This window comes from Pristis pectinata, chromosome 4 (assembly GCF_009764475.1).
Source record: "Pristis pectinata isolate sPriPec2 chromosome 4, sPriPec2.1.pri, whole genome shotgun sequence".
NCBI lineage: Eukaryota > Metazoa > Chordata > Chondrichthyes > Rhinopristiformes > Pristidae > Pristis > Pristis pectinata.
The window spans coordinates 895,418-910,441 of NC_067408.1; the positions used below are offsets into that span (position 1 = coordinate 895,418).

At 60.9% G+C, this 15,024-nt stretch overlaps 1 protein-coding gene across 1 annotated transcript; it reads left to right on the plus strand.

Annotated features, from left to right (window-relative positions):
• The first annotated feature begins 1,825 nt into the window (after nucleotides 1-1,825).
• LOC127569125 (neuropeptide Y receptor type 2-like) lies at nucleotides 1,826-12,642 on the plus strand. Its single transcript, XM_052013488.1, has 2 exons — nucleotides 1,826-2,157; nucleotides 11,484-12,642. The coding sequence occupies exons 1-2, from the start codon at nucleotides 1,826-1,828 to the stop codon at nucleotides 12,640-12,642; spliced, it is 1,491 nt and encodes a 496-aa protein (XP_051869448.1).
• Nucleotides 12,643-15,024: the final 2,382 nt, after the last annotated feature.

A 15,024-nucleotide genomic window follows, 5' to 3' on the forward strand; every position in this document is an offset into this window, starting at 1 on the left:
CAGACAAACACCCCCCCACCACCCACTGCCTCCCATCACCAATCCAACGTTGGGTCCAGTTTGTCCACACACCCCGTCCCTTGTACTGTAACCGACCACACGTCCCGTCCCTTGTACTGTAACCGACCCCACGTCCCGTCCCTTGTACTGTAACCGACCACACACCCCGTCCCTTGTACTGTAACCGACCACACGTCCCATCCCTTGTACTGTAACCGACCACACGCCCGTCCTTGTACTGTAACCGACCACACACCCCGTCCCTTGTTCTGTATCCACACGTCCCGTCCCTTGTACTGTAACCGACCACACACCCGTCCCTTGTACTGTAACCGACCACACGCCCAGTCCCTTGTACTGTAACTGACCACACGCCCGTCCCTTGTACTGTAACCGACCACACGCCCAGTCCCTTGTACTGTAACCGACCACACGCCTTTAACCGACTGTCAAAGTTAGGGTGCACCAAATGCAAAGGAAATGCAGATGTGAAAATCAGAAATTAGAACAGAAAATGCTGTAAGTATCTGTCGTCAGGGAGCATCTGTGGAGAGAGAAGGAGAGAGAATGTTTCAGATCGACCATTTATCGGAAGAGGAAAGTGTGAGAAGTGAGTGTAAGTGGGGGGGGGGGGGGGGTTGGAGAGAATGAGGGGAACGTCTGTGATAGGATGGAGACCAAGGTTGTTGGGTGACACAGATGTTGCTGCTCTCTGGAGAGGGAGGGGGTGATGTCGATCGCAGCCGATCTGTCTGTAGATAGTGGGAGATGGGTGAAGGCTGGACAATAACGTTGTGTACTGTTAAACGCAGAACAGAACAGTGGCTGGAAATCTAAATGAGAATGCTGGGAAGGTCCAACAGGTAATAATACTTCATTTTCTCACTGGACAGATGAGATAAGTCCTGTACAGAGAGAAAAATGAGGTATTATAACAGTCCAGACACGAACTGTAACGGCGGTTATCTGAAATCAGTAAAGGCAGTGTTGAGTCTCCAGGACTGCAGTGTGACTGGAGAGTGAAGAGCTGTAGCTTGGCCTTGCGTTGGGCTTCATCGGAAGGGTGTAGGAGACAGAACCGAGAGGTCCGTGTGGAAGTGCTGAAGCAAAAAAGTCTTCAGAACCTGGGCTTCTTCCTGCACATACAGAACTCAGAAATGTCATCACCAGACAGTGGTGGGTGCCTGGAACGGGCTGCCAGGGTGGTGAGGCAGATACCACGGGGGGTGTAGGGAGCGTTAGACAGACATGTGGACAGGCCGGGGAACTGAGGGGTGTGGGATCAGCTACAAGCTGGAGAGATTTAGTTTGATTTGGAATCATGGTCAGCACACACAATGTGGGCCGAAGGGCCTGTTCCTGAGCTGTTCTGTGTTCCCTCCTGAGCTCGTGGAGGGAGTGCACCGGGGAGGAGGGACCCATGAGGGGTGAAGCAGGCAGTGTGAGAGGGGGAAGAACAAGTCTGGGCTAGGGGGCGGTTCTTGCCCGGGGAGTGCGCGACTGGTCACCCCGAGCGGTAGGAGCACCCTCCGGGTGTCTGGGTGTCTGAGTGTGCTGTGGGGGTCCCTCAGCGGGTGCAGGCATTGGACCCCCCAACACCACTACCCCTCCCCAACTACACACCAACCCCCCCACACCACACCACCAACCCCCCTTCCCCCACTACACACACACACACAACACACCATCACACACCCCCACCACACACCGTCACCCCCCCCCCCCAAGCCTCAGCCTGACCACATGAACGGGCGCCTCCCGCACTCGGCTGAGGACAATCCGCTGTCTGCGATTCCCGGCCGGCGGGGGGGCTGCCCCACCCCCCATGGAGCCAGAGGTGAGCAGCTGTTCTCCAGCGGTGTCCACAACCGCCCGCACCCCCTGCCTCCCCGGGCACCCGTGCGGACCCCGCCCCGCTCTCCGCACCCAACTTTGTGCCCGGTTCCCGGACCCTCCGGCGGTGAGTCCGCCCCGCTGCCCCGGGACACCCAGCCCGCACCCCGAGCCGCCGCTGGCTGCGGGATCTTTGCTGCTCTCCGCTAGTTTGCGGGTGCGGAGTGAAGGGGCGGAGAGCGACCGCGTCCCGCACCGGACTGCGTGGAAACTGCGGGAGCCGCTCGGAAACGGACGGCAGTACCGAGGATCAGTGAGCACAAGGTGGGAGGAGGGGGGGAGAGGGAGGGAGAGGGAGGGAGGGAGGGAGGAGAGGGAGGGAGGGAGGGAGGAGAGGAGGGAGGGAGGGGGGAGGAGGGAGGGAGGGAGGGAGAGGGAGGGAGGGAGGGAGGGAGAGAGAGAGAGGAGAGGAGAGAGGGAGAGGGAGGGGGAGAGGGAGGGAGGAGGGAGGGGGAGAGGAGGGAGGAGGGAGGGGGAGAGGGAGGAGGGAGGCGGGGGAGAGGGAGGAGGGAGGGAGGGTGATGGAGGGAGGAGGGAGGGGGAGAGGGAGGGAGGGAGGGAGGGGGAGAGGAGGGAGGGAGGGGGAGAGGGGAGGGAGGGAGGGGAGAGGAGGGAGGGAGGGAGGGGGAGAGGGAGGGAGGGAGGGAGGGGGAGAGGGAGGGAGGGAGGGGAGAGGGAGGGAGGGAGGGAGGGGGAGAGGGAGGGAGGGAGGGGGAGAGGGAGGGAGGGAGGGGGAGAGGGAGGGAGGGAGGGAGGGGGCGAGGGGGGGAGGGAGGGAGGGGGAGAGGGAGGGAGGGAGGGGGAGAGGGAGGGAGGGAGGGGGAGGAGGGAGGGAGGGGGAGAGGGAGGGAGGGAGGGGAGAGAGAGGGAGGAGGGAGGGAGGGGAGAGGGAGGGAGGGAGGGGAGAGGGAGGAGGAGGGAGGGAGAGGGAGGGAGGAGGGAGGAGGGGAGAGGGAGGGAGAGGAGGAGAGAGAGGAGGGAGGGAGGAGGGAGAGGGAGGGGGAGAGGGAGGGAGAGAGAGAGGAGAGGAGGGAGGGGGGGAGGGGGAGAGGGAGGAGGGGGGAGGGGGAGAGGGATGGAGGGAGGGGGAGAGGAGGGGGGAGGGAGGGAGGGGGAGAGGAGGGAGGGGGAGACGGGAGGGAGGTAGGGGGAGAGGGAGGGGGAGGGAGGAGGGAGGGGAGAGGGAGGGGGAGGGAGGGATGGAGGGGGGAGAGGGAGGAGGAGGGGGAGGGGGAGAGGGAGGGGGAGAGGGAGGGAGGGAGGGGAGAGGGAGGGAGGGAGGGGGAGAGGGCGGGAGGGAGGGAGGGGAGAGAGGGAGGGGGGCAGGGGAGAGAGGGAGGGAGGGGGTAGAGGGAGGGAGGGGGGGAGAGGGAGGAGGGAGGGAGGGGGAGAGGGAGGGGGGAGAGGGAGGGGGGAGAGAGAGGGAGGGGGGGGAGAGGGGGGGGAGAGAGAGGGAGGGGGGAGAGGGAGGGAGGGGGGGAGGGAGGGGAGAGGGAGGGGGGGGAGGGAGGGGAGAGGAGGGAGGGAGGGGGGAGAGGGGGGAGGGGGGAGGGAGGGAGGGGAGGGGGGAGGGGGGGGAGGGAGGGAGGGGTGGGGGGAGGGAGGGAGGGGGGGGAGGGGTGGGAGAGAGGGGGAGGGGGGGGAGGGAGGGAGAGGGAGGGGGGGAGAGGGAGGGGGGGGAGGGGGAGGGAGGGGGGGAGGGGGAGGGAGGGGGGGAGGGGGAGTAGGGAGGGGGGGAGGGGGAGTGGGGAGAGGGAGGGTGGGAGGAGGAGAGAAGGGGATTGGGAGGGGAGAGGGAGGGGAGGGGGTGGAGAGGATGGGGGGAGGAGGGAGAGGGAGGGGAGGGGGGGGGAGGGGGTGAGAGGGGAGAGGAGGGGGAAGGGGAGAGGAGGGGGAAGGGGAGAGGAGGGAGAGTGGGACGGGGAGAGGGAGGGGGGGAGAGAAAGGGAGGGAGGAGAGGGAGGAGGTGAGAGGGAGGGAGGGGGAGGGAGAGGGAGAGGGAGGGGGGAGAGGGAGGTGAGAGGGAGGGAGGGGGCGGGGGGGGTGAGAGGGAGGGAGGGGGAGAGGGAGGGAGAGGGAGCGAGGGGGAGAGAGAGGGGGGAGAGGGAGGGAGGGGGAGGGGGGAGGGGGAGAGAGGGGGGAGAGAGGGAGGAGGGAGCGGGAGAGGAGTGGGATTTATAGGATGAGGGGTTGGAGTGAGGAGGGAGGGGGAGGGGTAGTGGGGAGAGGGAGGGTGGGAGGAGGAGAGGGGAGACGGAGGGGAGGGGGTGGAGAGGATGGGGGGAGGAGGGAGAGGGGGAAGGGAAGTGGGAAGAAGGGATGGGAGGGGGTGAGGGGAGAGGAGGGGGAAGGGGAGGGAGGGAGAGTAGGACGGGGAGAGGGAGGGGGAGAGAGGGGGGAGAGAAAGGGAGGGAGGAGGAGAGGGAGGGGGTGAGAGGGAGGCAGGGAGGGGGAGAGGGAGGGAGGAGTTGGGAGGGAGGGTGGAGGAAGGAGAGGGGGCAGGGGGAGGGAGGGAGAGGGAGCGGGAGAGGAGGGGGGAGGGAGAGGGTGGGGGAGAGGGAAGGGGAGGAGAGGAGGAGGGAGGAAGAAGGGGGAGGGAAGGGGAGGGGGGAGTGGGGAGAGGGAGGGAGGGTGGGAGGAGGAGAGAAGGGGAGAGGGAGGGAGGGGATGGGGTGGAGAGGATGGGGGGAGGAGGGAGAGGGGAGGGGAGGGGGACGGAGTGAGTGAGTAGGGGAAGCGGAGGGCAGGGAGTAGGAGGGCGGAGGGGAGTGAGGGGGAGGGGGAAGGGGAGAGGGAGGGAAGTGGGAAGGAGGGGTGGGAGGGTGAGAGAGGAGGGGGAGGGGGAGGGAGGGGGAGAGGGAGGGAGTGAGGGGGAAGTGGGGACGGGGAGAGAGTGAAGGGGTACGGGGAGGGGGAGAGGGGAGTGAGAATGGAGAGAGAGGCCTCAGGCAGGGGAGAGGGAATGAGGGATGGCAGGATGAACGAGGAGGGAGAAGAAAGGGAGGGGAAGGGGTTAGGGAGGGAGCGGTGGGGAGGTGGGGAAGGGGTTAGGGAGGGAGCGGTGGGGAGGTGGGGAAGGGGTTAGGGATGGGAGTGGTGGGGAGGTGGGGAAGGGGTTAGGAGGGAGCGGTGGGGAGGTGGGAAGGGGTTAGGGAGGGAGCGGTGGGGAGGTGGGGAAGGGGTTAGGGAGGGAGCGGTGAGGAGGTGGGGAAGGGGTTAGGGAGGGAGCGGTGGGGAGGTGGGGAAGGGGTTAGGGAGGGAGCGGTGGGGAGGTGGGGAAGGGGTTAGGGAGGGAGCGGTGGGGAGGTGGGGAAGGGGTTAGGGAGGGAGCGGGTGGGGAGGTGGGGAAGGGTTAGGGAGGGAGCGGTGGGGAGGTGGGGAAGGGTTAGGGAGGGAGCGGTGGGGAAGGGGTTAGGGAGGGAGCGGGTGGGGAGGTGGGGAAGGGGTTAGGGAGGGAGCGGTGGGGAGGTGGGGAAGGGGTTAGGGAGGGAGCGGTGGGGAGGTGGGGAAGGGGTTAGGGAGGGAGCGGTGGGGAGGTGGGGAAGGGGTAGGGAGGGAGCGGTGGGGAGGTGGGGAAGGGGTTAGGGAGGGAGAGGTGGGGAGGTGGGGAAGGGGTTAGGGAGGGAGCGGTGGGGAGGTGGGGAAGGGTTAGGGACGGGAGCGGTGGGGAGGTGGGGGAAGGGGTTAGGGAGGGAGCGGTGGGGAGGTGGGGAAGGGGTTAGGGAGGGAGCGGTGGGGAGGTGGGGAAGGGGTTAGGGAGGGAGAGGTGGGGAAGGGGTTAGGGAGGGAGCGGTGGGGAGGTGGGGAAGGGGTTAGGGAGGGAGCGGTGGGGAGGTGGGGAAGGGGTTAGGGAGGGAGCGGTGGGGAGGGGGGGAAGGGGTTAGGGAGGGAGCGGGGGGGAGGTGGGGAAGGGGTTAGGGAGGGAGCGGTGGGGAGGTGGGGAAGGGGTTTGGGGAGGGAGCGGTGGGGAGGTGGGGAAGGGGTTAGGGAGGGAGCGGTGGGGAGGTGGGGAAGGGGTTAGGGAGGGAGCGGTGGGGAGGTGGGGAAGGGGTTAGGGAGGGAGCGGTGGGGAGGTGGGGAAGGGGTTAGGGAGGGAGCGGTGGGGAGGTGGGGAAGGGGTTAGGGAGGGAGCGGTGGGGAGGTGGGGAAGGGGTTAGGGAGGGAGCGGTGGGGAGGTGGGGAAGGGGTTAGGGAGGGAGCGGTGGGGAGGTGGGGAAGGGGTTAGGATGGGGTGGGGAGAGGGAGGGGTGGGAGAGGGAATCCGGGACAAGGGGGAGAGTAGGCAGGAGTGGGGAGATGGAGGGTGTCGAGGAGGGTGATGAGGGAGGCTGGAGGGAAAGGATGAGCAGACCAGGACGTTGCCTGGGTTGCGGAGCATGTCATGAGGATAGGTTGAGTGAGCTCGGGCTTTTCTCTTTGGAGAGAAGACGAGAGGTGACTTGATAGAGGTGAACAAGATGACAAGAGGCATAGATCGAGTGGACAGTCAGAGACTTTTTCCCAGGGCGACAATGGCTAACACGGGGGGACATCATTTTAAGGTGACTGGAGGAAGGTATAAGGGGGGATGTCAGGGGTAAGTTTTTTACACAGAGAGTGGTGGGTGTGTGGAACGCACTGCCGGCAGACGTTGTGGGGGCAGATACATTAGGGACATTTAAGAGACTCTTAGACACACGAATGATAGAGAAATGGGGGGCTATGAGGGAGGGAAGGGTTAGCTAGATCTTAGAGCAGGATAAAGTGTCGGCACAACATTGTGGGCCGAAGGGCCTGTCCTGTGCTGCAGTGAAATGTTGTAAAGTGGTGGGGGGTGGGGGGAGGGGGGAGAGTGAATTGGAGTGAGGAAGGAAGGGTCCGAGGTGAGGGAGTGGGAGTTGGTGGATGTTGATGAAGGACAGAGCAGAGGGAGGGGTGGGGAGCAAAGTCAGCAGGTGCCCCTCGGAGCGAACGTCAGTGGGTGCGGCAGCAGACACAGTCGGCGGGGGCGGGGGGGGGGAGGTGGGGGGGGTGGGGGCGGTGGCCACCGTCTCTCAGCTGTGGTCTGGGAGGGGCAGGACTGGCTGTTTCATGTTAAAAACCAACAGCTGGAGGAACTCAGCCGGTCGGGTGGCATCTGTCGGGGGGAGAGGGATGGTCGGTGTTTCAGGTTGAGACCCTCCATCAGGACTGAGAGTGGGGAGGGGCAGGGGTGAGGCAGGGGCTGGTGGGCGATGGTTGGAACCAGGAGATGACGGGGAGATGTCATGGTTACGAGGGGGGGAGGGATGGAAGAGGTGTGTTAACTGGTGACTGTAAATTGCCCCCCGTGTGTGGGTGGGGGGTGGCATCTGGGGGGAGTTATGGGAATGTGGGAAAATAAAGTGGGATTGGTGTAAGTGAGTGGTTGGCATGGACTGGATGGGCCGAAGGTCCTGTTTCCCTGCTGGATCTCTCTGTGCTGCAGCTGCTCTGTTGTCCTTCGTTGTGAGAGGTTTTTAATTTTGTTCTCCTGGTCCCCTGAACACCTCATGATCCACCTGGGTGGTCTACAACCCAATGGTATGAACGTTGAATTGTCCCTCCTGTGTTCCCCCCCCTCGCAACCCAATCCTCCTCCAGTCCTCCCATTCTTGTCCCCCTTCCCACACCCCCTTCCCTCCCCCTATCTGGCTGAACCCCATGGTGTGACCACCTCCCTGAAACCCCCATCCATGTATGTTCTCCTGTATGTTCCTCAGTGTTAGTTCCTCCTCTGGAGAGAGGGTTTCAGATTCCCGACATCACCCTGTGGGTTGTGACTTGCCCCGAACACCCCCTCCCCAATGCATGCAGCAGAGGGAGGACTGGGGCCGCGCTGAGCCACGCTGGTGTGTACCGTCTGCAGAGCCGTGTTCATCAAAGGCTACTGCTGATCTTCACCGCAGTTAGACTCCATTTACACACTAATTGCTTCCACTCAACTCAACGTCTGAGACCCTGCTCGGTCATTTCCCTTGTTATGTGAATCCAGCTTTCTGTCCCAGTCATTGTTTGCTGATCTCCATCACTCCCGAGTCCACTCCTCCCACCCAATCAGCTCTCACTCCCACCAGTGCAGGGTTCGATCCCACTCCAGCCAGGAACGGACAGGTTGTGGGAAGGAGGTTGGATCTCCTGGAGCTCAGAACAAGGGGAGGGGATTGAAAGATTTAAAATCCTGATGGGAGAGGATGGGTATGGGAGGGGTGGTGAGGGGAGGGTGGGTGTGTGGAGGGGTGGCAAGGGGTGATGGGGAGGGGGTGGGTGATGGGGAGGGGTGGGTGTGGGGAGGGGTGGTGGGGTGAGGAGGGGTGTGGGGAGAGGGGGTGTGGGGAGGGGGGTGGGGGATGGTTGATGGGGTGAGGAGGGGTGTGGGAGGGGTGATGGGGTGGGGAGGGGTTTGGGAGGGGTGATGGGGTGGGGAGGGGTGATGGGGTGAGGAGGGGTGTGGGAGGGGTGATGGGGTGGGGAGGGGTTTGGGAGGGGTGATGGGGTGGGGAGGGGTGATGAGGAGGGGTGTGGGTGATGGGGTGAGGAGAGGTGTGGGAGGGGTGATGGGGTGGGGGGGGGTGATGAGGGGTGTGGGAGGGGTGATGGGGTGGGGAGGGGTGTGGGAGGGGTGATGGGGTGGGGAGGGGTGATGAGGGGGGTGGGGAGGGGTGATGAGGAGGGGTGTGGGAGGGGTGATGGGGTGAGGAGGGGTGGGGAAGGGTGATGAGGACGGGGGTGGGAGGGGTGATGGGGTGGGGAGGGGTGTGGGAGGGGTGATGGGGTGGGGAGGGGTGATGAGGAGGGGGGTGGGGAGGGTTGATGGGGTGGGGAGGGGTGATGAGGAGGGGGGTGGGGAGGGGTGATGGGGTGAGGAGGGGTGTGGGAAGGTTGATGGGGTGGGGAGGGTTGATGGGGTGGGGAGGGGTGAGGAGGGGTGATGGGGTGGGGAGGGGTGATGGGGTGTGGAGGGGGGTGGGGAGGGGTGATGGGGTGGGGAGGGGTGTGGGAGGGGTGATGGGGTGGGGAGGGGTGTGGGGAGGGTGTTTCCTCCCGTGGGCAGATCTAGAACCAGGGGTCACTGTTTTCAGTCAGTCCCAGATGAGGTGAAACGTTTTCTCTCAGAGGGTCAAGCCTTTAGAACTCTCCTCCTCAGAGGAAAGGAAGGAAAGGCATTGAATAGTTTTGAAGCATGGACGGACAGTTGAAAGCACAGGGCGGTGAGGTTACTGGGGGTGAGGGGGAATTCGGGGATCAGGTTACAAGCAGATCACCTGATTCCCGGGAGGAGCAGGATGGAGGGGTGGGCCACACACAGTGTCCATGGGGTGTGATGATGTAAGTGGGTGATTGAGAGATCTCTGTCCGAGTGAACCATGGATGGTCTCGGTCCTTCCCGATGGGTGCACCCTGACAGCAGAGGTACCGACTGGTGACAGAATGGTTTTGACAGTCGGCACAGCGTGAGGCCATGTCTCGCTGGGAGTTCCTGTGGCCGGCACTGATCGCTTTAGCAAGGCTGAGCTGTCACTGTGTGGCTTTGGCTGGAAACCCTCTGAAGCAGAGTCAATGGTCAAGGCATGTGTGATTAACCCCCAGCATCCCACTACCCTCTGGCTATGCCGGCCTGCTTCAGCCGTGCTCCAATAGTACTCACTTCCTCCAGACACACCTACATTGGGACCCTGCCTGTGGTGTTCACACCAAACTCACTCACAGACCTCAGCAGCAGGATGTGACAGGTGTCCTCAGACATTGGAATTTATTCAGTTCAAGCCTCGCTCTTTCAGAGTTAAACATTGCTAACTTTAAAACATACTTTTTAAACACATTTCCACGTCTTTCATCTTCCCTCCAATCAGCCTTTAATATCACCCCTTTGTTTCTCTTCCTTCACCTGACTGGTGTTGAAGTTGAACCATCTTGTGTCCCGTGACCTGCTCATTGTTTCCACCGTTCCATCAGATCTGGGCTGATTTCTCCCAGTTCCTCCGCTGTTAACTCTACAAATTCTCTTCATTAATGAGAATCTACCAATGCTGGCCTTAAAATAACTCGTTGCTCTGGTGTTGAGGAAGAGAGTGCCAGCTGTTCCTAGGTCACTCTGGACAGTTTCAGACCCTGCCTGTTCTGGACTCTAACCCCAGCAGCAATGTTCCCTCTCCCTCCAAACCCCCCCCCCCCCACTGTCTTTATCCCCCCTCCTCTCTCTCCCTCCCCCCCCCCCACACCTCCAGTCTCTTCCCCCCTTGGTCTCTCCCCCCGTCTCTACCTCTCTCCCTCACATATTCATCATTCCCAAGTATGCTGCAGATGGGCCCTGACTGGTGAGGTGTTTGCAGATTTCACCTCTCAGTGAGGAGCTCCCCCCACCCCGGAGAGAGAGGGGTCCCTGAATCCCAGGCTGAGTTTTACAGCACTGTGCCAGCAGCTGCTGCAGACTAAAGTCAAGAGACAGTACACTCAAAGGCAACACCCTGAACAGTGTGAAGAGCAGAGAGACCTTGGGGTGCAAGTCCATGACTCATTGAAAGTTGCTACACAGGTAGACAGAGTGGTTAAGAAGGCTAATGGAACGCTTGCTTTCATTAATTGAAGTATTGAGTACAGGAGTCAGGAAGTGATGATACATCTCTGTAGAACTCTGGTTAGGCCACATTTAGAGTATTGTGTGCAATTCTGGTCACCTCACTACAGGAAGGATGTGGAGGCTTTAGAGAGGGTGCAGAGGAGGTTTACTAGGATGCTGCCTGGATTAGAGGGCATGTGCTATCAGGAGAGGCTGGACAAACTTGGGCTTTTTTCTCTGGAGCGGCGGGGTCTGAGGGGTGATCTGTTGGGAGTGTATAAAATTATGAGGGGCATAGATAGGGTGGACAAGCAATGTCTTTTTCCCATTATTGAGTGATCCAATACCAGAGGGCATACATTTAACGTGAGAGGGGGTAGGTTCAGAACAGACGTGAGGGGTATGTTTTTTACTCAGAGAGTGGTGGATGCCTGGAATGTGTTGCCTGATAGGGTGGTGGAGGCAAATTCATTGGGGGCTTTTAAGAGGGGCTTGGATGGGCACATGAATGAGAGGAAAATGGAGGGATGTGGGCATTCTGTAGGTAGGAGGGATTAGCTACGTCAGCACAACATTGTGGGCCGAAGGGCCTGTTCTGTGTTCTGTACTGTTCTATGAAACCTTTTTCTCCTCAGACCCTTGTCTGCAGCAGCTGTCGGCACAGTGCTGTAAAACTCGGCCTGGGATTCCGGGACCCCTCCCTCTCCAGGGTGGGGGGAGCTCTGGTTAAAGTCCTCCTCACTGAGAGGTGAAACCCGCAAAAACCTAACCAGTCGGGGCCCATCTGCAGCATACTTGGGAACGATGAATATGCAAGGGAGAGTGGGGGGTGGGGGAGGGACTGGGTTGGGGGGTTGAGAGACGGTGGGGGGGAGGTGGTGGAGGGAGATGGAACATTGCTGCTGGGGTTAGAGTCCAGGAGAAAGCCCATATCCCTCTAAACCGTTTCTATCCATTGAGCAGCACTTGGTCTATGCCTGGGTGATTGGCGGCCTGACTGCTGCCTCTGAACTGATGCTCTTGTTGTTGGCAGGGAGCAGCCCCAGTCCAGCTCTGCACGGATCACCGAGCCGATGGAAGGGAGCGGCCAAAACAGTTCCAGGGCCTGGCCAACGATGGCTGTCGACCAGTCCGGCAGTCAGGACGCCCCCTCCATGGTGGAGAGCACCAAGCTGCTGGGAGTGCAGGTGACCCTCATCACAGCGTACGCAGTCATCATCCTCCTGGGGTTGGTGGGGAACTCGCTGGTCATTCACATGATCGTGAAATACAAAACCATGCGCACGGTCACCAACTTCTTCATTGCCAACCTGGCACTGGCTGACCTGATGGTAGACACTCTCTGCCTCCCCTTCACCCTGGTCTACACGCTCCTGGACGAATGGAAACTGGGAGCACTGCTCTGCCACCTGGTGCCCTACTCCCAGGCGCTGAGTGTCCACGTGTCCACGCTGACCCTGACGGTGATCGCCCTGGACCGCCACCGCTGCATTGTCTACCACTTGGACAGCCACATCTCCAAGAAGATCAGCTTCGTCATCGTGGCAGTGACCTGGCTGGTGTCGGCTGTGCTGGCCGGACCGCTGGCCATCTTCCGGGAGCACAAGCTGGTCGAGCTGCAGCCCATCAACGTGCAGATGGTGGTGTGTTCGGAGAAGTGGCCCAACAGTGACGCCCAAAACGGCTCCATCTACAGCATCACCATGTTCATCCTGCAGTACGCACTGCCCCTGCTGATCATCAGCTACGCCTACACGAGGATCTGGATCAAGCTGAAGAAGCACACGAGCCCAGGCATGAGGAAGGATGCCCACTACCGGCGCAGGCAGACCACCAAGATGCTGGTGATGGTGGTGGTGGTGTTTGCCATCTGCTGGCTGCCCTTCCACCTCTTCCAGCTGCTCAGTGACCTGGACGGCCGGTTCCTGCAGCTCAGGGAGTACAAGCTGCTCTACACTGTCTTCCACGTGGTGGCCATGTGCTCCACCTTCGCCAACCCCCTGCTCTACGGCTGGATGAACAGGAACTACCGCAAAGGGTTCATCCACTTCTTCCGCTGCGGTAGCAGGCAGGACACCCCTGGGGCCGGAACCTCGGTCAAGGCCCGGCTGCGCCCCTTCCGGGCTGAAGTCCAGGACGGCAGCCTTGGTAACGTGCCGGGAGGGGCTCAGATCCCAGCCACCAACGTGTAGGGGGCCCAGGGGGGCCCAGCTTGGCCCTTCCCACCGGTAGATGTTGTCCAGTTAACCCAGGACTGCCTTGAGGACTCGTCCTGCTGCCTGTCCCAGCAGCCAAGGGACCTCTGAATGTGTTGTTGCTGTCGGGTTCTGTGCAGTCTTGTTCCTTCAATGTCCGTCGCCCAGAGTCTGTCACTGCCCAGGGCACACCGCCTGCCAGTGAGTCACTGCCCCAGGGCACACCGCCTGCCAGTGTATCACTGCCCCAGGGCACACCGCCTGCCAGTGTATCACTGCCCCAGGGCACACCACCCACCAGTGAGTCACTGCCCCAGGGCACACCACCCACCAGTGAGTCACTGCCCAGGGCGCCAGTGTGTCACTGCCCCAGGGCACACCACCAGTGAGTCACTGCCCAGGGCGCCAGTGTGTCACTGTGGGCACCACCAGCCTCATTGGCCCTGTCCATCACCAACGTCCTGCACAATGAATTGTGCAACAGTCAGTTGTGCAACGTCCTGCACAACTGACTGCACAATGAATTGTCAACAACAGTGCGGCTCACCCTCAGCACCGCCCCTCCCACAGTGTGACCCTCCCTCAGTACTGCCTCGGTCACCTCCTGTGTCCTTGTTTCTCAGTGAGACGAGGTGAGGTACACTGAGCCCGATTGTATCTGAGTGTCAGGGAAACCTCAGTGTGACCTCAGTTCAACGACGTGGGAACTCTGGAAAATCCCATTGGATATCGGATTGGGGTGGGTGGGTTCAGCAGACATCCCTCGGGTCCTGCTCTGTGTTACTGGTGTGGTCGATGAGTCATGTCCTGGGACAGATCCGGTCTACCTCCCGGTTACTGCATCACCGCCCACCACGGCCAGATTCCTGCACCACACAAGCTGCTGTTGTGTCAGCTTCTGCCGGATGTGAAACACAACTACACACGTTACTGTTTTGAAACACCGACAGGCGATCCAGGGATTGTGCCAAGTTCAGGGTTGCTGGTCGAGTTGCACAGACCCAGTCCTTGGACTGACAGCCAGACGGTGGCCGGTGAGAATCCCAGTCCGAGCTCCTGTCCTCAGTGCTGCTCCTTCAGCAGAAGGAATGGTGGTTTCAGACTTTCAGTGGGCACAGGTGAGGGGCCAGGTAACTGGAGGACAACAAATGTGGTGCCTTTGTTCAAAAAGGGCGGCAGGGATAAGCCAGGGAACCACAGGCCGGCGAGGCTAACGTCAGTGGTAGGGCAGCATTAATCTGCGCTTGGAAAGGCAGGGATTGATCAGGGATAGTCAGCACATCTTTCTTTGTGGGAGATTCTGTCTGACTAATTTGATGGAATTTTTTGAAAAGGCAGCCGTGTGTGCTGATGGGGGCAGTGCGATCGATGTGTTCTGCACGGACTTGAGTAAGGCTCTGACAGGGTCCCACGTGGGGGACTGGTCCAAAAGGTTAGAGCCCATGAGACCCAAGTAAAATTAGATCTAAGAGGCAATGATCAGTGTGAGAAACTGTTCTCTTGGTTATACACATCAGTGCTTTGGATGTGAATGTGCGGGGTCCTTACCTAAAATAAGGTGCAGTAACATTGGGGGCAGTCGGAAGGAGGTTCCCCAGGGTAAGTCCTGGGATGAGTGGGTTGTCCCACCAAGAGAAGCTGGACAGCTTGGATCTGTATTCCTTGGAGTTAGAAGAATGAGGGGTGACGCATCAGATCCTGAGGGGGGTTGACAGGGTGGTTGGTGGGATGTTTCCAGTAATGAGAGAGTCTCGAACAAGGGGACATAACGAGACACAATTTAAACCTGAGGTGCAGAAAAATTTCCTCTCGCAGAGGGGGTGAATCTCTGGGATTCTCTGCCCCTGAGGGTGGTTATGGCTGGGTTGTTGGACGTATTGAAGGTGGAGGTGGATAAATATTTGAAGGATGGAGGCAGGGAGGGGCACAGAACTGGCACCGAAGAGGAGCTGAGGCCGGCACAGATCGGCCACAATCACATTGAATGGGGGGGCAGGCAAGGGGCCGAGTGGCCTCCTCGTGCTCCTCCTTTCTGTGCTGGTGAGGTACAATGAGTAAGTTTGCAGTTGGTATGAAGATTGGTGGTGGTGCTGATAGTGAGGGGGGGAGGCTGAGGCTACAGAATGATGGGCAGACAAATGCCAGGTAGAATTTAGTCCCATTAACTGCGAGGTGATGCAGTTGGGAGGGTTAATAAAGCTAACGGTCCAAGAGCCACATCTGTCTGCCTCTGTACGAGGAGTGAGTTCCCCTCGATGCCCATTGACCAGGTTTACCAAGGCTCAAGCACCGAGGGAGGCGGAAGGTCGAGGGGACTTGCAGCACCTTCTCAGGGGCGCTGGCAAGGCCCACACCCTGAAGAATCTCCCTCCCTTGGCA